This window comes from Lemur catta, chromosome 3 (genome assembly GCF_020740605.2).
Source record: "Lemur catta isolate mLemCat1 chromosome 3, mLemCat1.pri, whole genome shotgun sequence".
NCBI classification, from domain to species: Eukaryota; Metazoa; Chordata; class Mammalia; order Primates; family Lemuridae; genus Lemur; species Lemur catta.
The window spans coordinates 18,966,549-18,988,631 of NC_059130.1; the positions used below are offsets into that span (position 1 = coordinate 18,966,549).

General features: G+C 43.8%; 1 protein-coding gene across 3 annotated transcripts in view; it reads right to left on the reverse strand.

Moving 5' to 3' along the window:
- The window catches only part of NGF (nerve growth factor), a 50,334-nt gene that overhangs the window by 10,979 nt on the left and 17,272 nt on the right, over window positions 1–22,083 (reverse strand). Inside the window, exon 2 of one of the 3 annotated variants that reach the window (XM_045546892.1) lies at window positions 2,647–2,733. The exons of 1 other annotated variant lie outside the window; for it this stretch is intronic. In XM_045546892.1, the coding sequence (XP_045402848.1) occupies window positions 2,647–2,675 (29 nt within the window). In that variant the 5' untranslated portion in view covers window positions 2,676–2,733. Of the gene's footprint in view, window positions 1–2,646; window positions 2,842–22,083 lie in introns of those variants that run through there. One more of the 3 variants, XM_045546893.1, reaches the window with a different exon arrangement.

The following is a 22,083-nucleotide window of genomic DNA, read 5'->3' on the forward strand; positions in this document are numbered from 1 at the left end:
GGCCTTCTTCCAACTCCAACCACCCCACGGGGTGAGGGATCCAATGCAGAGAGAGTGCCAACCCAGGGTCGGTCTACTGCTGTGGACTGCCCGCTTGACTGTGACTTGCCATGTGACAGTCAAAGGTATGTTCCAGGCTCCTTCCTCCTTCTAGACCACACTCCCAGGACCCATCACCCCAGGACCACTGCCCAACCAGCCCTGAGTCTGCTACAGCTAACAGGACAGAAGGCTCTTCTGAAGACTCCTGAGGGTAATCAATGCTATTTTGGCCCATTTTCAGCCAAAAAACTTTGATTAATGGCAAATTGTTCAAAATCCAGTCAATACATAGTTTAAGGAAACTGTGCCTCTGCTGGTAGTTTATCAGGGAGGGATGAGCATTAGCTGGAGCTATTGAAACCTGCTAACTCTGTCAATCAGCATCCCTCTAAGCCCTCCATGCTGGAACATTGTGGAAGATTCTCTCTACCTCCCTAGAATCTACTTTCTGCTGTCCCCCACCCCACCCCAAGTCCTCTACAGCAGAGGCTGTCAACCTTGGCCACACATTGGAATCTCCTGGGCAGCTTTCCAAACTCCTGCTGCCTGTGTCTCACCTCCAGAGATTCTGCCTGGGCATCAGGATTTTGTAAAATTCCCTAGGTGATCCCAATATAAAGCCAGGGCTGAGAGCCACTGCTGTGCAAGATGAATGGGAAACTTGGCATAGACTTTGATGAGCTAGTAATTTAGAAGAATGATCAAGAAATTAATGTATCTGAGAAAATGTGAAATGCAGGTGTGGTCATATTATAAGCCATAAGAAAGTAGGGGAATATAGTTGGCAGAATCTCTAGGGAATGTTAGCCCTTTGTTTCCTCCCCATCCCACCGAATTGTCTAGATACAATTGATATTTGTGAATTGGAAGGTTTTTTTTTTTTTTTTTCTTTGCTTCTTCCATGCTGAAATTTTGAATACCAAAGATTTGGGGATGCTTGAACAAAATGAGCCCTTGGACCACTCCTCCCCTGTGCTCCAAAGCAGTGGCTAGTCCTAAGGGCAGCCTGCACTGCATCAAAGATGCCAGGGCAGCTGCAACCCCCTTCTCCTAGTTTCCACCTGACAGAGTTCTGTGAGTGGGAAAATTCACTAGGAAACATCGGGGATTAAGAACATGTTGGTGAGAATATAATAGTAATTGCCGGTGCTATTGCTGTGATTTTCCTTGCTGCAACCATTCCCATTAATTCTCTCCTCTGTTAGTTCTTACCCTGAGCCTGTACACAAAGGGAAAAGGAATTTGAAATATTTTCTAGTGTGGAATATAACTGTGAGGTTTGCTGACTAGGAGCTCTTTAGGGTTGGGGGGGGAATGAATTTTGGCCATCACATAATTTGATGTGTTTTAACTATTTAGTGGTTTTGGCATATCCAATAGGAAAATAGTGCATCTGGCACCAACGACTTAGGAAGACATTAAAGTTCAGCAAAATTGCTATTCTTTTTGCCTGAAAGTTTCGATGCTGACAATTCTAAAGTGCCCTGCCACATTTTCCTAAAAGAGAAATGGACCTATGGCTCTTTGGCAGATTCTGGGGTAAATTACAAAACCCTTTCCAGCATTTCCCCAGAGAATCAGGCAACTGGAGAAAGAAGCCATTGTGGTTGGCTGACCTTGAACTTCAGAATCAGAGCGTTTGCTGTGAATGTGAGTGGCCATCTGTTGTGTGTGGCTGGCCACAGTCTGTATGGTGTTTACCTGACTGGAGTAATGCATGAGCTGTGTAGTAGCCCACACCACAGGGAGGTTTTCAAAGTATGGGTAACGACAACAGCATTAATGTGGTAGAAGATAAGACACCTAAACACACAGCAGCCTTCCATATAGAGTTGAGGGCAGAATATTTTTGCAGGAATGTACTACTAAATAACAGTTCTTGTAGTATAGCCCATCAGCTTAGTAATACTAATAATATATCTATAATCTACATTGAGTGCCAAAAACAATCCAATAGTTTTTCAAACTTTTCTTCGACCCTAAGAAAATATCTCCTTGGTTCCAACTGGCTGATACTTAAACCATGGAAAAAAAAAACAAAAACAAAACCCTATTTCAACTATGCTTTTGGCCTTTTCCTGGTCTGTTGTTCCCATACTTGGGACTAATAGTAGATAGCAGGGGACAAAGGGGTCTCTCAAGCTGGTTGGAGTCAAAGTTTACATTTGATAATTACAGCACCTATTGAGGTCTTCAGCCCACTATAGACCTTGAATGACCACCTAGGATTAAATACATGAATGAAAACAAAACAGTGCCAGTGAATGTTAACTCAGATCCAAGCCCTTATTCTATTTGCTTTATAGGATTAAATGTCCTCAGCTCTTCTTGAGCTGGCCTTTTCCTCTCAGTGTGTGGTATGTTTTCCAAGCAATAGGTCAAGATATGTTACAACGCATAAGTCCATAATGCAATTCAGATGTAACTTCAGAAATTAAGACAAGGTAGGATCCACAGCCCTGAAAAAGATCAGAAAAAATACTGGCTTAACAGACACACAGGATTCTGGGGCTTTTAAAAAGGCAGGAGGGATTCAATTAAGGAGGGATCAGGAATGAATCATGGGACTTGAATGTAAGGATTCCAGTAAAATGCCACCCTTACTCATTAAAGTGTCCATGAGATGAGGCCATTTCTGTTTGAGCAGCTGGATATCAGTGTCACTGCAAAAATCGTTGCACCACAACCAACCTGCATCCAAGAAAACACGGATCACAAGTAGCCAGCACCAAACACATCAAGGGGAAAACGGAGTCCCGAGGACACATCAGGTGCCCTCCCATTCCACACCACTCTGGATTGACAGCTGCCACTGCATTGGGAGCTCCCTTGCTCTTCTGTGCTGACATTTCCTGGCTTGTCTGCTGACTTCACACCCAGAAAATCTGACTCAAGGCATGAAAGAGATAACTCAGCCCAGCTTTGCCCGGGCATGCAGTACATGCAGATCTCAGGTAACCCGAGGCTAAGAGAAGAGTTGGAAGTGAAGAATTTATTTCCATGTGTGTATTTGTCAGGGGACTTTGTGCTGTTTTAGCTACTTCCTGCGTATGGCTTTAACTGTCCTAGTCCCAAACGGGCTCTGACCATGCAGTAACATACACGACTGACGGGGAATGTTGGAATGCCATCGGGGTGGGTAATTATAATGAAGGGCTATTCGAGGGACAGTTTTGAGTTTATGTTAAGGAGTTTCATCTAGCTCTTTAATTATCTCAGGAGGAAAAGTCAGGGAAGATGAAAACCTGCTGTCCCTTCTAAAATCACTTGATTCTCATATAATTATATTTCAGCATATTCCCAATCTTCTAGTATTTCTCCTTTTAGGGTTTATTTGACCATAACATGAACAAAGGAAAAACTCTGCACTGGGGAAATTTACCCCAGAGCTAACAAGAGATACACAGAATGCATCTGTCTCCAGAGACCCAGAACATTGTGGGTAATTAGAAATTCCAGAGATGAGGGCAGTTTTCCCCACTCAGTAACCACACACACACACACACACACACACACACACAGAAAGAAACCAGCCACTCACTCTCTTGCTTCTAAAGAGGGACATTTGCATGTTTAAGATTTAGAGATATAGGAACTAATTTATTTCAGAATCTTTATAATTATGTTATTTTACATAATTATACACTGTTAGAACTGTAAAGGGCCACTAGTGACTCTGCAGTCCAGCTGCTTTTTCTGACAGATGGACCAACTGAGGCCCTGAAGCCTGGGGCTGGTTGTATCTCAGCCCTCCCACTTATCAGCTGTGTGTCCTTTAGCAAGAGACTTAACCTCTCTGTGCCTCAGCAGCTCCTCTCAAAAATCAGAATAATTACACCCCCCACATTAGGTTATTGAGAAGATTAAATAGAATAAGCATTTAGCCCAGTGCCTGACACCTAATTGGTGCTACATAAATATTAAGCTATTCTTATTAATATCACTGAAGACATTTGGCCAAAATCAGGCAGCTAGTTACTGGCAGAGCGGGGTGCAGAAGAGGAAGTGATGTCTCGTGTCCGGCCCATGCCCCCATCTGGCCTTCTTTGGCAGGAAGAAATCGTCGCTTTGTGTCTCAGTCGTGATTGGAATGGCTGGCCAGGCGCATGCTCAGTGGACCTGAGCAATTGTAGAACACTCAGTCTGCAGCTGCGGGACGATTATCTGCAATCATTTGCCAACAAAGATGCTGAGTAACGAACTGAAACATTTGTTTTTGAAATGATCCATTCTTCAGCCATGTCGCAGTCAGAGGAAGGAAGCTGCCCCAGCTCTGACTGCGTTCGGCGGGGCGCAGTGATCTTTAGCTATCACTAAAACTTGCCACACGCTGCAAAGTTAATAGCATCTTTGCTTAGGGTAATTGCTGCCTTACAGGAAACGTGAATCACGAGGAGAACACAACATGGAGGGTATCCTCATGATCAAATTTATGCTTGGTTATCCAGAAATCTGGGACAAGTTTAGGCATCTGCTGGATTAACTTCTTGAGGTCTTAGGTGTATTTCTATCCACGGGGCTATCCCAGAGTAGGCACTTAATGAATGTTTATTGAACAGAATTGAAAACTCTTCACACAGCTGCGCCAGTTTATTCAACCAAAGTAAATCATTATTTCATGTTATACCGGGAAATAACACGTGGTCCCAATTCACATTCCTGGCTAACTGGGCAAGCCTCCCTTTCACGTTGGCAACGTGGCATTTTATTTAAGAAGGAGGGTGCCATATTGGTTGCCGGACAGGTGCGCTGCTGCGGAACTAAGATACTAAGTAAACCCTCACTCTGCCTTCATTACAAGTGCTAAAAACTGTGCACAGGTGTTGTGCAAAACAAACCTCATCCTTATTTCCAGTTGCTTATTTTTCCTGTCCAGAATTTCCTTGGAGAAGGCTCTGTTCCAACCCAGCCTCTGGTTACATTGTGCAATCCACTGGGACAGCAGTCACCTCATTGTTTAGTTACAACTCATGAAAAGATGAAAAAAAGAAAGAAAAAAGCAGAGCACACACATACAGAATGAGGGTGGAGTCTGGGCGATGATAATGAAAACCATTTGTTAGCATTTCACTCCTTTCTTTGTGAATCAGCCGAGTTCCTGGCACCAGGCCTCCATCCGTGAAGGGAGCTGCACCTCAAAGGCCTTTCAGGGACTCATTCTGCCTTGTTTGGTCTAAAGAGAGTCGCCCTTTGTCCGCAGGAAGGTGGGCGCTTGCCTGGTGGCCCCAGCTGTCACCTTTTGTCCCAGCGCCACTTACCCATCCAGTGTAGTTGTGCATTGGCCTCAGTTGTTTTTAAGCTCTGCCTAACCAGCGTTTGGTTTGGTTTGTGCAAGCAGGGCTTTCCGCTTTGCCGTCTCCCTGGGTTGTGTCCACACACCCATGTCCGGGACTTTCAGCCCTGCTTTCTTAACTTTCTACTTTTCCTTCTTTCCACAGACCTGATTTCCACAGTCTCAAAGTATAGATTCAAACTTTTGGGGGTGGGATAAAAAGTGAAAATTAATTAAAATTTAAGAAATAAAATGAAAACACCTCAACAAACAAAAAACCAGAAATTTCAAAACCAGTAGAACAGTGTATATCTGCCTGAGTGTGCGTGTTTCGCCTGCACTGTCCCAGACAGAGGAACCACCTCAAAAGGACCGTGCTGTGGTGCAGAGACCAGCACCAAATGCTCTCTGTGCATTTGTGTCCATTAAGTCTTAGGACCTAGGACCTCTCTCTGCCCACTTCTCAAATCTTTTTTTTTTTTTTGAGACAGGGTCTTGCTCTGTTGCCCAGGCTAGAGTGCAGTGGCATCATCATAGCTCACTGCAACCTCAAACTTCTGGGCTCAAGCGATCCTTCTGCCCCAGACTCCCGAGTAGCTGGGACTACAGGCAATCACAGCTATGCCTGGCTAATTTTTCTATTTTTTGTAGAGACAACGTCTCGCTCTTGCTCAGGTCAGCCTTGAACTCTTGGCCTCAAGCGATCCTACTACGCTGGCTTCCCAAAGTGCTAGGATTACTGGAGTGAGCCACGGCACTCAGCTCACTTCTCAAATCTATCACAGCATCTATGTAAGTCACGTCTCTTATTCAGAACCATAGAGCATGGCAGCAGTATCTTTAACAGCCACCACCACTGCTACCACCACCTCTACCTTCTCCATCAGCACCACCACTGCTACCTGCTGTCACCACCCGTCACCACCACCAGCATTACCACTTCCAACATTTTGCCATCACTATTACCACCATCACCACCACCACCTCTATCACCACCAGCACCCCCATCATCACCAGCACCACCAGCAGCACCTCCAAAGTATTAAAGAACGTTTTGGAGTCGTGGAATTTTGACCAGTGTTCCCCAAGGCCTCCTCTTAGGCCATCAGTAGACTCACCAAAGGCAGAAGATAGCCAAGACTTGAGGTCATTTAGTCTCTTCCAGAGTAGTTAAATGAACTATTTAGGTCCATATAATCCAGTTGAGTGGTGAATCAGTAGTCTTGATTTCCCATATACTCCATTATACTATGTTCTAGCACTCCTTCCAGAGCTGTTTTTTTTTTTTCTTTCTTTCTTTCTCTTGAGTGTTTTCTTTTGTCAACTTTATATTTCCAGTAATGTTGATGACAACATTTTTCAGTTTAGGCCTAGATAAATCTTAGAATTATCTCAAAAGAGTAATATCTGTAAGTCGTAAGTACATGTATACATAGATACATACACGTATATACACACATATTTTAAAAGCAAACAAAGAACTATGTACCCTTGTCCTCATAAATAAAGCAGTTTCTTCCATTTGCCTGATGCAGTCTATTAAAGATAGGTACACAGTTTTTGCAGACCATTTGGGTTTTTCCATTTCTTCACCTCTGAAGACAAGTGGACTTTGTGCTTGGGCCTCTACAGGGAGAGAACACTCTCCCTGACCCCTCCCCTCAGCCTGCAGAAGGCGGTGCTCCTCTGAGCAGTCCAATCCCATGGCAGGAATGGGCTCCCACTTGCAAGAGGGGCATTCCCTGAGAGTTAAAGGCCAGGCCCGGAGTAGCGCTCTGCTGACCCTCCCTAGTGGGAGATGTGTCCCGCCATTCATCTGAGGAAGAGGCCTGGACAGCTTGCTTTTTCCTCAGCCACTTGTTCAGACTGAGTGGGGAGCTTCTTCCTTCTGGGTCACTAGGGTGAGCATGCAAAAAGTGGCAGTTTGAGTTTGGGCTTGCGGGAGGAAAGGGCAGGGATGGGACAGAAGTCCCCAAAAGAGTCCTCTTAGGCCTATAAGCTGTAGGAGAGGTATTGATAAGGATGTGAGTTTAGGTGTAAAATTAAATGTAGTGTGATGCGATATGTTAAAATATGTTAAGTACTTCACTAATGGGTTAGAAAGGAATACAACTGCTACCACTAATAATAAATAACATTTGTGGTGTATTATGTGCCAGACACTGTACTAATTACTTTCTATATATTTATTGCCTTTTAAAATACTCATTAAAAATCTTCTGAGGTTAGTAACATCTCCATTTTGCAGATAAGGAGACTGCACCTCAGTAGCAGAGCAGGGAAGTACAAGGTCACGGTGCTTAGCGGATGCACGACGGGCAATGGCCCAGGTCCCTTGCTCTGTGGTCCACTCCTCTTTTCCCTGCCCAGCACTGCTCACAGACCTGACCGATTCAAAGGAACGACAGTTTTTTCCTCTAGGTTTTGTATGGAGGGTTGATTTCTGCTTCTGTGATATAAATAATGTGTAGATGGGATTCTGCATATTTTCTATTCTTAAATATACCTAATTACTATCCCCCCCAAAAAAGAATGCTGATTTTCTAGTTTGTAGAATACCCCGACTTTTCTACTTATCTGCATGAGACTCTCCTTGTTTACACCCTTAAGGTAGCCCACTGACCACACTCCCTCCTCCCTGAAATACTCCAAGACACATTAATCTGATAGAAATACAGTCATGGAAGATAGATGCTTAGAAATGTGTAGTTGTTCCTTACTGAGGAATTCACAAAAATAGGATGTGGCTATTCCATTTGCTCTTGTACGTTTTGGATAAACTTTACCCTTAATTCTGAAACTGTGAAGAAAAACCACAGGCAAGACAGGACCTACTCACTCTGGGCTGAGGATGTGACTCTCTGTTGATTGGCTTTTTGGGTGTGAAGACCAAGCCAGGGGCTGATGGAGCCAAGTAGGGTTTGTTAATATTTCCATTCATGGACATGCAATAGCAAACCATCTCATATATTTACAGGAAAGCATTGGATATAATATCTTTGTTGAGCTTAATCAGAACCAGAGTAAAATTCCAGTCGACAAGAATAGAAACTTACCCTAATGATTTCATTTTTAGTCCAAAACATACAGTGTTTTCTCTTTGTGCTCTGTTTGTCACTTTCTAAAACAAGAAATTACCAAGCAATGACTTTGGTTTGAGGGACGAGTGGAAAGCAATAAACATTGAACAGAAATGCAAAGAGATCAAATGTCAAGAGTCCTCGGTGGATGTACATTCAAAAGTGGATTCAATTTGTGAATTGTTGACTTTATTTTCCAGAATTCACATGAATTGCTCAATCAGGATTCAATTGTCTAGGCTTCATGCTCTCAGCAGTGAGTGCTTCATGTAACAGATCACAAGGCAAAGAAGAGGAGGTTGAGTTATCATCAATGGTTTTTGCTTTTTGTTTTTTAAGGCAGACAGCTAGCAGGTGAAATGGCCTTTTCCTAGAAGAATGAAAATCTCACACTATGAAAAACATACAAGCCACCTAGCCAGAAGAGAAAGCCCCTTCTTCTTATTTGCCGTAATGAATTGAGTAGATGGCTTAATATTAGGAATTATGCTGCTATGTATACAGCAGATAGTTGGTTTTTATTGCAAGCCCTGGGGTAAAAATCTGGAAGTCCTCTAGCCTAGCTCATCAGCCTATTGCCTCTAGAAACTCTCATTGAAAGAGATAGAGCCTACCTATTGGGTACAGTGAATACTATTCTAGTGAGGAGCACACCAAAAGCCCTGACTTCTGTATTATATAACAAAAACATTTGGACCACCCTAATATGTTGAAATAAAAGAAGAAAGATAAACAAATAAAAATAAAGTAAAAAAGAGAGAGAGAGAGAAAGAGCCATTGTCTTCTTTTAGCTTCTCAGGAATAGTGAGTATGAGGGTGCAAATCAGAAGAAGGCTCTTTACCAGTGAGCAATGGCTGTCAACTCCAGCATAACAATGACATTTTTGGCAGACACATCAGAAGGGTGAGAACTGGCCATTAATTATGTGGCTTGGCCCGGTCCCCACAGGAAACCATGGGGTATCTGACCAATGCTGGCAGTGATGATGGCCCTAGCCCTGGTGCTGGATCTGCTGATTCCAATTAAGGGCCATCCTGGGGCTGAGCCCAGGTCAGGGACAGGAAAAGGAACGGCTACCTTTTTTCCCAACAGCTTGGAACTTGCTGAGTCTGGTGGCATGAATGGATGAGTCCTGACCAGATGGACTCAGACCAACCCTGCAGGCACTGGAGAAACCATCCTACCTTAGGAAACCTGATGTCATTATAGAGGAAAACCGAAAAAGTAGAAAGAGAATGATGGAGCTATAGTAAGAAGCAATTGAGGGAGGAGGGGAGATGGAGAAAGGAAGCAAAGGCAGTAAATGGGGCCAAGAAAATGACAGAGGGGAGTGGGCAAAGCAAAAGGAGGGTGGAGAGGGAGACCCAAAGGCAAAGGAGCAGCAGCAGCCAGAGAGAGCGTAGCCGAGAGAGTAGCCAGAGAAGGAGACAGAAACTGAGAAACTGTGAAGATGACCTCAACCTCAGCTCCTGCAAGGAGGAAGAAATCACTGCCCACGTACAGTCCTCAGCCTGTGCTGGTGAGATGTGATTCCTGGATTTCCTAGAGAAAAAGCCCAAGGAATAGGTAACCATAGCCATTTATAATAAGTGATAACTCTGCTAAAAGAACCCAAATTTCATCAAACCGGCTTCTGGTAACCTTACAAGATAATCCCGATGATGTTTCAATTAACAGTCTATTAGAACATGATTTGTGCTGGAGAAATTCCAAATATGAGCCCAAGCCCAATGATAACATTGCCTTGGCAGAACGATACAGTGATTTCACCCCATAGGTTAGGACAAGGCCACATCCCAGGGCTCACAGCATCTCCAACACAAGAGTCCTTCATTGCAGGGCCACTGAGCTGGGTGTGCCAGATCGGCCCTTAAAATAAATGAGATTGTATGACCTCATCATTATCAGATTCAGAGAAAATGCCTTGGAAAAGAAGTCATGAGTAGAAAGGACAAAAGGACAACATCAGGGGAATTGGGGTTTCCCATTGATGCTTGGATCCAGCTGGAGTTAGTTACAGTGTAAACTTTGTTTAATCACATCCTCTGTCATTAATAAAACCCCAAACCAAATCCAAGCAGAGATAGATGATGATATATTTGGATTTCACATTGAGTTTGCATCATTGCTTTACCAGGTGCCGTCGATAAAGCTGGGGTGCAGGCTGCCGGAGCTGGGGCTACAGAGGGGCTGTCTCGGTGATGTGCTTCCACCCTTCCTCTGTGCCACTGCCATTTCCCTGCCACTGCTGTGCAGCTGGTCAGTGAACAGGCTGAGGGAAGCTACAGGCTCTGCCCAAGACCCACAGTCCTCCTCTTCCCAGTGTGGCAAGTGTTACAGGCAAACCAGGAAGGTGAGACATTGGAAACCACCCATAACTAAAATGGCTGGATGAAGTAGGGGTGTTACAAATTCAACAAAGCTTTCACAGGGAGTGGAGAAGAACTGCTCTTTGTTGTTCCAGGCAACACAATTGAGATGAATGGGCAGTACTGGAAGAGGTGCTGCCTCAGCACGAGGCTTCTGAAGATATTCAGCTAAAGGAATGTATTGTCAGCTGTGGTAGAATTCCCCATAAGGAGTGGTGTTCAATTCAGGATGAATAACTTCATGGCCTCCTGCTATAGGAGCATTAAACTGTATAGATTCGATTACATGCAATTGGAAAACAATTAAAAGAGAGAAGGAGCGAAGAAGGAGAGAAGGAAGAAAGAAAGGGAGGGAGGAAAGAGGAAAGGAAGGAAAGAAAGAAAGGAAAGGAATAATCATTTAAACAGCAAGGGTGATTCCTCGTGTCATGCCGCCAAATGAGTGTGTGAGGTACAGACCTGAACGTACCATTCCTCAGTCAGAGTTGGTTCCCACTGAACTCCATTCTCTGAGATATTGGTGTTAAAGATTTGTATTTTTAAAACAATATGGTCCCTTTATAAGGCAACTACTCTGGTCCCCAACCAAAGAAAGCAACCAGTTCCTACACTGGAGGAATAACTAGCTGGTTGGACTTAGTGAGAGGAACTACGTTGTTCTCCAACATGGGACCTTCCTAAGAGGTTGTCAAAGGTAAATGTGGCTACACTTCACAGGCCTCTTACACAGTGCAGCCCTGCATGAGATCAACGAGGCTCCATCTGATAGGAAGTCTCGACAGTCCTATTGCTGGAAGGGCAGATAGATGATCTTTAGCAAAATGATGTGGAGAGGGCCACTGGGTGTACTGAAGCAATCTGGTGCCATCCTGTGCATCTAACAAGACCCCTTTACTGTGCTGACTAGCATTACTCACCTGACTGCCTTAGGTCAGGCTTGTACCTTATGTAACCACACATTTAGGAGCCAAAATTTTAGGTAGATGCATTTGTTAAAGATAGACACAAGGGAAAAAAGACTGTAAGGAAATGCAGCAAATGTAGCAGTAGTTGAATCAAAGGGTTATGGGTGATTTTTGTTTTATTCTTTATACTTTATATATGAATAGCTTTTATAAACAGAATAATGTATTTTAAAATAATTGGACAATATTATATTTAAAATTGTAGAAATGTCCATAGTTTTTACCTGTGAAGGCCACTTTTGAGATTTTATCCTAAGAAAATGCTCCTGAAAGAGAAAAGTTATACTCATGATTTTTTTCCCCTCACTAAATGATTTATAATTGCATAATCAGAAGCCAAGTGGTCTTCAAGAAAGGGATAGTTAATTAGTTACTTTGCAGCAAACCTTCAAGAGTTTCCATGAAGTCATTAAATGTGAAAACTGTAAAGACAATAAGAATAATGGGAAATGCTTGTGGTCTAGTGCAAAATGGGAGAAAAAAAAGATTAGAGAAAAATATGTATGCAATTATTGCAGCCAAGGGAAATCACATGTGTAGGAAGTAAATATATAAAATGAAACTAGTTGTACTGAGTGTTAGAACTTTGGGTGATCGCCTACCTCTCTCCCCCATCTTCCAAATGGCTCATAATGTTGTTATAATGCCTTTATAATGAACATAAGGTCCATAACCCCTTCCATATGTCCTTTCTGTAAATTCTTCAGGTTTGGGACTACACCAGATACGTTTCATGTCATTGTCCCCCTCCCATGGCGCCTGTCCTTGGGCTCTTCGCTAGGCAGTGGTTCAGTCAGTGCTGCTTAGTAAGAGACCAGTCCTATTTGATGGCTTTGGGCGGGTGTGGGTGGGACTGCACGTGAAATAGGCATTCCACTTTCTTGTATAAATAAGGGAACTGAGACTCTGAGAGGCTAGATAACTTGTCCTAAGCCAGACAGCCTAGAAAGAGGATAGATTTATCTTGTTCCAAAGCACAGTAAGCATTGATTTTCATTCTCTGAGCACATACTAAGTGATAATCCACAAAATGAAAAATTCACTTACCATTAGTCTAAGACTGACTTTAGTCACCAGGAGTTCTTTTATCATTAGCGGTTCTCAACCAGGAGAGACTCCCCCGACTCCCACCCCTGCCCAGGAGACATTTGGCAATGTCTGGAGACATTTTTGGTATCATAAGTGGGTAGAAGCGGCTAAGGATGATGCAAACTTCCTATAACGCATAGAACTGCCTGCCACAGCAAAGAATCATCTGGCCCCAAATGTCACTAGTACAGAGGTTGAGAAACCCTGACATATCATAGTAGAACCCTGCGTAATTTATCCCCACTAAATTCACTTCCTCTTTCACTTATGAAATTAAGTTTCTTGGCCAGGTGTAGTGGCTCACGCCTGTAATCCTAGCACTCTGCGAGGCCGAGGCAGGCGGATTGTTTGAGCTCAGGAATTTGAAACCAGCCTGAGCAAGAGCAAGACCTCATCTCCACTGAAAATAGAAGGAAATTAGCCGGACAACTAAAAATATACAGAAAAAATTAGCTGGGCATGGTGGTGCATGCCTGTAGTCCTAGCTACTTGGGAGGCTGAGGCAGAAAGATTGCTTGAGCCCAGGAGTTTGAGGTTGCTGTGAGCTAGGCTGACGCCACGGCACTCTAGCCAGGGTGACAGAGCAAGACTCTGCCTCAAAAAATAAGTAACTAAATAAATAAAATAAAATAAGAAATTTAGTTTCTGTGACTCTGAAAAATTTTCAAATACATAAAGCATTGGAGGTGTCATTTGTTTACTGATCATATAATTAGGAACCACTCAGCATATGTAAATCAAATGTGCATAAAATCTGGATGACAATGCCAAGTTTAAATCTGAAATTTATGAAGAGAGTTTACACTGAAATTGCCAGCAAGAAATTAACAACTCCCCAAGTGTTACTAACTGTGTCTAACTCTAATCTGTATTAAATTCTGCAATGAATATCTAAACATTCACTTGATTTCCAGGATTCCCATATGTTAAATCAGAACATGGCTGTTCTCCAATTACAAGGTCAAATCACTAAGTTTTAAGTTCTAACACAAGCTGTGTCTATAAGTAGAAGGTAAATTAGTTTGCTGTGGCTTTTCTATTTGGAGGGGCAGCAAGCATTAATTTTGTTACTTTGTGGCATTAAGACATCTCTTGGAAAACTAGAACTAATGAATTATGCAATACTTTTGTGGTTTGCCATAATTTTGTAGGCACAAGATTACACCAATATTTGAGAAAGACTCTTAGAACTGCAAAACTGAAAAGGAGAAGGGATCATCTAGTTTAGTTTAATCAGTTAATCAACCAATGTTCACTGGATGAGGTATACTATGTGTCTAATCCTATGGTAGGTACCATAGGGAATACTAGAGAAGTATAAGGCAGGAGCCTTGCCTTGAAGTAATAAACAGTATAGGGGAGGAGATAAGACAAATGTACAGGAAATATTTAGTGAACAACTTGGGTTCTAAATTGTGTTGCACAGACTGTCAGTAATGAAGGAGTTCAAAGAAGCCTGTATCACATGAAATGCTGATATTTACGTATCTCACCCGTTACAGTGACAGCTACTAGAGTGCAGGAATCTAGACGTATTCTTCTTTATATTTGCCTTGGTGTCTAGGTAGAGCCTGGCCTGTAGAAGACAACTAACGAATGTCCACTTAATACACGAATGAATGATCTCAACAGGAAGTGAATTTTGATCTTGACCTTGAAGTCACAGGAATGTCTAAATCAGTGTTTCCCACCTCTGGGATGTCAAAAGATTTGGTAGAACAAAGGTCCCACGGTCAAGTACATTTGGGAACTGTTAGGTTAGATGTAGCTTTCTTTATTCAAGAGCTTTCCATATGCCAGTGTACACTGGGAATCTTTAAGAAGGATTAACTTATTTGAGATCATACTTACTTCACCACGGAAACATTTTTTACTGAAGAATTTTGTAACATATATTTGAATCAGCATGCCAAGAAATTCACCTTAAGAATAATCTAAACCATCCAAAGAAAATGGCCTTTTGAATTGACCAATGCTTTGAAAACCAGTATAACAGAACCCATACAATTGTGATTTGGGAATTTTCTAGAGAGAGGAAAATGAAAGTTCTGTCCCTCTAAGCCAGTCCTGAGTGAAGCAAAGACCTATACACTTTTCATGTTTCACTTAAGTAGCTTTCATAAGTGGCCTTTTTGCAGCTCTGGTTTAGAGTACTGCTTTGGTCTGTTGTAATGCTTTGAGCCTTGGATGCACATTTTTTAAAAATTTGGATGAGTCTTTTCTTAATATTCCCAGTGGGCTTGTACTTTTATTTTTTAAATGTCTTTTGCCCTGAACTGCTCAACTAGGCTTGATGTCTTCTCAGCAGACTGCTGGCCCCAGACTCCTAGACGATCTGGGACAGCTGCTGTTTGTTTTTCTGTAAATCTGTACTTGCTTTAATTTGGGAGGATTTTCTGGCAGTTTCCAATGATAAGGATCACTTATGGGCACCAACCGACTAAAAAGGTAAAAGCAAAAATACCCATCATATTTCTTTACCTTATTAAAGGCTTTTTCTTTTTTTAGTTTAATGTATCTTTCAAATGTACAATTGTTTTACTGATCAACTGAAACAAAGTCTTCTAGACGCCAAAGGGTCCTTGTTAAAAGACAAAGCAGTTTAAAAATAACTGATGGTGACCTGGGGAGTTGAGTAACATTCTATTGCCATGAGGAGAAAATATAAGCGAACAGTGACACATTTTGCGAATTATTTCTATTTAAACATTCCAGCCTGAAGAAACATTTGAAGGCAGAGCTAAAATCTGTTTGCAAGTAGCTTTGATTTTTAAGATAAATTTGTAAAATGATTCCTAGTACATTGTATCATATTCTAGCCCCACTTATAACCCTGAATTTTGTACAACTTGGGCTGCACCTGAACTCCTTCCAAAGGAGATGGTTACTAAGAAGACCTCGTGATAGCACAGCTTCACCTACACCAGGGCCTGAGGGTGTGGGTCCTGAGGATGGCATTGTGGAGAGACCCCAGTCCATGACCTCAAACACATGGACGTGATTCCAAAGTCAAGGAACAAAGCAGTCTGGTTCTGTGGAGCAAAATCTTAGTTTGTCTGACTCACCGTAGTTTGTCTACATGGTTCTGTGGCAGACATATGGCATGCGCTTTCCCTCCAAGACAGACCCTGTGACCTCAGCAGCTCAGATCCAATCAACCCTTCTGTTCCCTTCCCCAGAGCTTGACTTTACATGCTCAGGCCCGACAAAGGGTCGCTGCCAACAGCTCTGCCTGGGACTGCACCTCCCTGTTTTCTCCATCACACAAATCTTTATTTGTGTCACTTCTTCTCCCCAGAGTTGCTGCCTAAGTTCTCATGAAATATGGGTTCTGTCTCTCGGAGACATTAACAAACCCTTTGGGCACAACACTTCTTGTAGACGATATGAACTGGATTGAACTCACAAAATCTGTGGCTATGCTTGGCAGTTGTTCAATTTAATTCAAAAAAACATGTAATGAGCACCTGTTCTGTGCAGGTGCACCAGGCTTGGAACTGCAGGAATCACAGAGGTGAATAAGACTGGTCTAGTGGGGTAACAGATAAGCACACAAACAACCACACTGAGATATAGAATGAAAGTATGTTGTTGAGTCACTGATTTCGCAACTACATATTGAGCACCTACTATGTGCCAAGCAAGGTACTGTTCTAGATACTGGGGATACAGTAGTTAACGGAATGGAAAAGCACTTGCTCTCAGGGAGCTTAAATTCTAGCGAAGGTGGACAGAAAACAAAAAACAAATAACCAACAAAATGTCAGTTGGTGATAAGTGCTGGAAAAAATAAGGCACAATAAGGGTTTTGGAGTTACAAGCTGGGGGAGTGCTAGTTTGGTCAGGAAAGGTGTTTGATGAGGTGATGTTTACAAAGAGACCTGAATGAAGTGTGGGAGAAAGCTATGCACAAATGTGAGAAGGACATTCTGGGCAGAAAGGATATCCAGACTCAAGGTCCTGAGATAGGAGCATGCTTGGCTGAAAGCAGCAAACATGCCCCTGTGGCCGGGGCAGAGTGGTAAGAGATGAGTGGCACTTGCATGGCTTTATGGCCCCTGGCGGGTCTGGGCTTTACTCTGAAGGAGACAGGAAGCCATTAGAGGGCTTTAAGCAGGAAAGTGACATGACTGGATATATTTTTAAAGGAGCACTCTGGCTGAGCATGCACACTGGGGTAGAACCCAGAATTTCAGGCGGTTTCTGCAATGATCCCAGTGAGAGGTGGTGATGGGCTGGGTGGGCTCTGGCAACGTAGGGAGGTGAGAAAACACTGGGAGTGGGATGTGCTGGAGGAATAGGGCCAATAGGATTTCCTCATGGACTGCGATGTGGAATGAGGGAAGAGGAGGGCCTAGGATGACTCCTAGGTTCTTGGTAGACAACTGGACAGATGTGAGATGTGCTGAGATGGAGAACACTGAGGGCAAGCAAGATTGAAGGGCAGAATCAAGAATCTGGGTTTGGACATGTGAAATTTGAGCTACCTAGATATTGGTATACCTATATTTAAGATGCCTTATATTGAACATTTAAGTGGAGAGTTTGAGCAGGCTGTTGATATGGAAAGGTGAATTTAAAAGAGAGATCAAGGGCTATAAATATAAGTTTGGGAGGTATCTAGCATTGGGACTTGTCTGGCGTAAGTAGCTTGAAGAACTAGCTCACTGAGGTTTGTTATGGGAGTTGATTTCTGACCTTCATTCTTCTGTAGATGAAATTAAGTAAGTCTCTCTTCTCTGAGAGCCCCTCATCCCCTGCTGTGCCTTCCCTGATCAGTCTCTGGAAGGTTCCTGAAGGCAGAGATTCTGTCTTGTTTAGCTTCCTACCTCTTATGCTGCTGAGCATGCACCTGGCACATCAGAGGATTGAGTAAACCATTTATCTAGTATCTACCATGCACCCAGGGCTGTGCTGCACATGCGATATTTCAGAGAAGTATAATCACTGGGGGGGGAGTTGATGTCATTATACATCAAGCAGAAGAGGAACTGAGAGACCATCTGTCAGAGTGAAAAGAGACAGATAGGTGGTGAGGGCCCCAGGGTCAAGTCTTGTCTTTGCTGCTTTACGACCTTGGGTAAGTCACCACCCATCTGGGCTCAGCTTCATCATCTGTAGAATGATCCAGACTGATTATTTCTAAGGTCCCTTCTGGTCCACACAGCAAAGTAAGCATTATCTGTAGGGCTAGCTGGGATGAGATCTAGGAGCCGACGGAGGCTGGAGGACTTCTTCAGTTGGGCCCTAGATATTTCTCACTTACATTTACGTCAGGGAAATTCAGAAAATAAGCCAATTGCTAGCTGCTCATTTGCCTACTTATTTTTTTGCAGATCTTAGCAACGTCTTTAAAAGAAAATAAACATTTTACACACACACACACACACACACACACATATATATATATATATATATAGCTAATGATAGCCAAAATTTCTCAAATATCTTGCATGTGTCAGGTGTTGCGGTAAATACTTTAAATGGATGATCTCACTTAATGCTCATAATAGCCCTATGAATAGAGTTTATTTTTTTCACAGAGGAAGAAACCAAAGCTACACACACACACACACACACAATTTGCTTATGTAAATCTCAAAAATTAACCAACAAACTCACTCTAACTTAATGTTTTACTCAGATTACACAATTTTAACCTAGGAAATCTCAAAGAAACTCAATACAATTTAGATTAAACTTTTAAAATTTAGAGCAATTGAAATAGTTTATTAACCAGCATTTTAAGATAAAATTTTCTTGAAGGATACTGCATATTTTTTAAAAAAGATTTCCGAATAACCTCAGGATTTCTTTAAGACAAGTCGAATACTATTACATTTGCGAATTGAGGGTAGTTTTCTCAAACAAGTATGCACAATTCCAGATATGTCATATTGTTTTTTTAATTGCAATTCCTCCTACTCAGAGATAACGAATGTTAACATTTAGGGCACATCCTTCCAAAACTGTCTATTTTATTCAAATTTTTACACTACTTTAGCTATCTAGAAGTATTTAATTTTACATGGGCCTATATGAATGGAAAAGGGAAGGACTTTCTCTTGCCCAGTTGGTAAAAATGCTGTTTTGCATGGTGGTGAGGACATGAAATCACAGCTCTTGTAACTTTCCAGTGTGATGGAGCTTGCATGGAGTCCCCATCTGTTTGCAGGGCAGCTCTGAGCACTGTACATCTGATTTCAATAAGCTGGGAGAGCAGTTCCATCCTACAGTGCATTAGCAGGCAGGCACATCTGCTCTGTCTCCATGCTCCAGAAGCCAACGGAAAGTTGGTCTCATGGAGCCCGTGGTCCCGCTTGACGACAAAAGACCGTAGTTGCTGTTGGATCCTCTCCAATCCCTATGGAGGTCAACTTTTGACCCAGAGCCTTTTGGAGCTTAGAAGCCAGGCTGGTATTGTTCTTTATCATTAGTTGTGTTGTCTCAATAGAAAAAATAAAAATCTATGAAGTCTGAATGCAGAATTCTCCAGTCTGGAATTCCTCCCACACATGGAAAACAAGACGCAGTCAAGGAAACAATGCCACTGTGTGTGTCACCCACGTATTTTGGGATCTGACCACAGAGAATAATTTGCTCTTTATCAGGGCGCTCTTCACCTGGGATTGATAAGAAGTTACCACTGAGCCATAGTCAGGAGACCTCAGTCAAGTGACTCTGTAAACACTTGGGTGCTCACTGTGTAACTGGAAATGCAACCCTGATGCTGGCAGGAGTCCCATGTTTACTGTAACATTTGGATAATTATCAGCAATAAGATGTTTTATTGAACAATGTTTAGACAATGAGCATAACAACATAAACAAGTTAATTATTTCAACGTTAATAAGGAAAACATCCCTTCATCTTTAGACCACATGCATTTCAGTGGAGTAAACTGATAGCCCTGTGCTGGCTCTAGGTGACGTTGTAAAGTGAGTAATGTTGGCCCTCACCTTTCCTTCCCCAGAGCCCACTGTATACACTATTTCCCCTTCTCTGGGCTTTCCGTTCTCTCTTGGGGCCTCCCTCCCACGGCCTGCAGGGGCTGCCAGGGACGGGGCTGTAGCTGGACCATGCGGAGCCTTTGTGTGAAGCAGAAGAAGGTGCCCTTTCCTGGGGCAGATGCAGTTCCATGCCAGGCGAGCTGAGCCCCACTTGTGCCCTTGGCTAGAGGCCCTACACAGGACACAACCTGCACAACTGTCATGGTGACTCTGCCCACAGTCCCGCTGCTGAGAACTGGACAGGGCTTCCCCTCCAGACTCTCTCGCTGACTGCCATTGTCTGGGCCGGGACCCTCAAATAGCTGCACCTTGCCAGAAATGTCACTAGCTAACCCCGGGCTCCAAGGCAGAATATCTAGGGGGAAAGGTTGGCAGAAGAGAAGCAGCCAGACAGGCGGAAGGTGAGTGCAGTGTCAGGAGAAAGGGCAGCGTGTGAGATATGCCAGCAGGCCTTCAGTGTAGGACAAAGGAGGAAGGAGGGCCAGGCGAGGACAAAGCTCCTCTGCAGGGCAGCCAAGGGCCATCTTCACGTCCACTCTCCTTCCAACTGTCTGGCTGCTCTGCCTGCACCAACCTCCTCCCCTAGATGTTCTGTGATTTCCAGCCACCCTCTCTTCTTTGTTGTCTCCTTTGTACTCTACACAGACCCTTCAAATAGCAACCCTTCTGCATCCCACCTCCCCACCTCCCTGGCAGCCCACCTGCTGGTCCCTGCTCTCCCAACAATCCCCTCCCTGAGAGCCTTTCCCCCTCAGCTCACACCCACCCGCTCTCCACCCCCAAGCAGGGAGCTTGATCTGAGAAATGAATTCAAGACTTGCTGTTAGTAGCTGGCAGTGCCACCCTGGTCACTCTCCACTTCTGCTTTTGGGGTGGGAGCCTCCTGGAGACTCACTGTCGCCCCAGGTGGTGCTCACGGTGGGGCTGTGGGCAGATAATGCTGAGTGGCTTCCCAGGACTCCCCACACCGCACTCTGCATGTTCCTGCCTGGCTCCCACTGAGATCCTGGCTAAGAGATTTACAGGTCTTATCCAGCTTTCAGATCTCACTAAAGGTCAAGATAGTAAATGGCTGCATTTCCTTTGTGCAGGGGGTGACTTTTCCAGCACGGGCCAAGAGTGAGAGTCACTTGCTTGCTTCCCAGAGCTGGGAAATGATCAGAGGGAAGGGAACTCTGTCCCTCCAGGATGCCCCACTTCTCCCAACCAGAACCCATGGCTGGCCTTCTTCAAGATTCTCGATCTCACAGCCCTGCCTGACCGCTTCATCTGCACCTGCACGCTGCACAGGCACCGATGCCCTCCACGTTCTGCACGCACTGTGGACACACACACCCCTATACACACACACACGCCACACGTGCACATGTGTACTCATACGCAGGTGTACACATGTAAACACACATGTACGTGGGAAAACAAAGATGTTACCACTTTAAAACCCCCACCTCTGGGATGGCCACTCATTTTTCCTTCCTATCTTCATAAGAACTCAAAACTCACCTTTTCTTTTGGCAGATCTCTTCAGAGAACTGCGGCAATAGTGAGGGTGCAAGTGTGGTAGAAGCAGTCGTTTCTAAACCTTGATCAAATCACACAGAGTGTGAACTCTAACCCTCACTCACCTAGTGTTGCCTGCGCCTAGAAACAAACTGAAACAGCAGCAGTACCATCTCCTAACCTCATGCCCTCGGCCGGGCGCTCAGCCCTGGCTCTCGTGCCCCAAGCGGCCTGAGTTCTTCCTTACATTAAGGAAGAACAATGTCAGCCTAGCAGCCTCAGCCAGGCCCTGAATTCCTGAGGGGTCAAAGCCTGACTTGAGATCTGCCTGGCCAAGTGTCTCACACAGCGCTGGGCAGGCGGGGGTGGTTGATAAATATCATTAGATGACAAGGGGGTGGCGAAGACCACAAGAACAGGCTCTTTCTTAGCTGCTTGGTATTAACTTGTTGGGATGTCCTGGATCCCAGGAGGAGCCAGATGGCCCAGGGTCTGAAATAAACAGCCCCAAGGCCCAATTGACTTGTTGACAGTGCCTTTCTGGGAATACGCACTTGGTATAGAGTTTCTGCAGGACTGAGACCAGGTATTTGGCAGCTCAAAGGGCAGTGTTTGTGCTGCCCACAGCTGGGAAGCAAGTGGAATAGAGTAGTTTCCCTTTATACACAGGAGGTAAAATCTAGGACCCCCAGCAGATGCCTAAAACTGAGGATAGTACTGAACCCCATATACACTATGTTTTTTCCTCTATATGA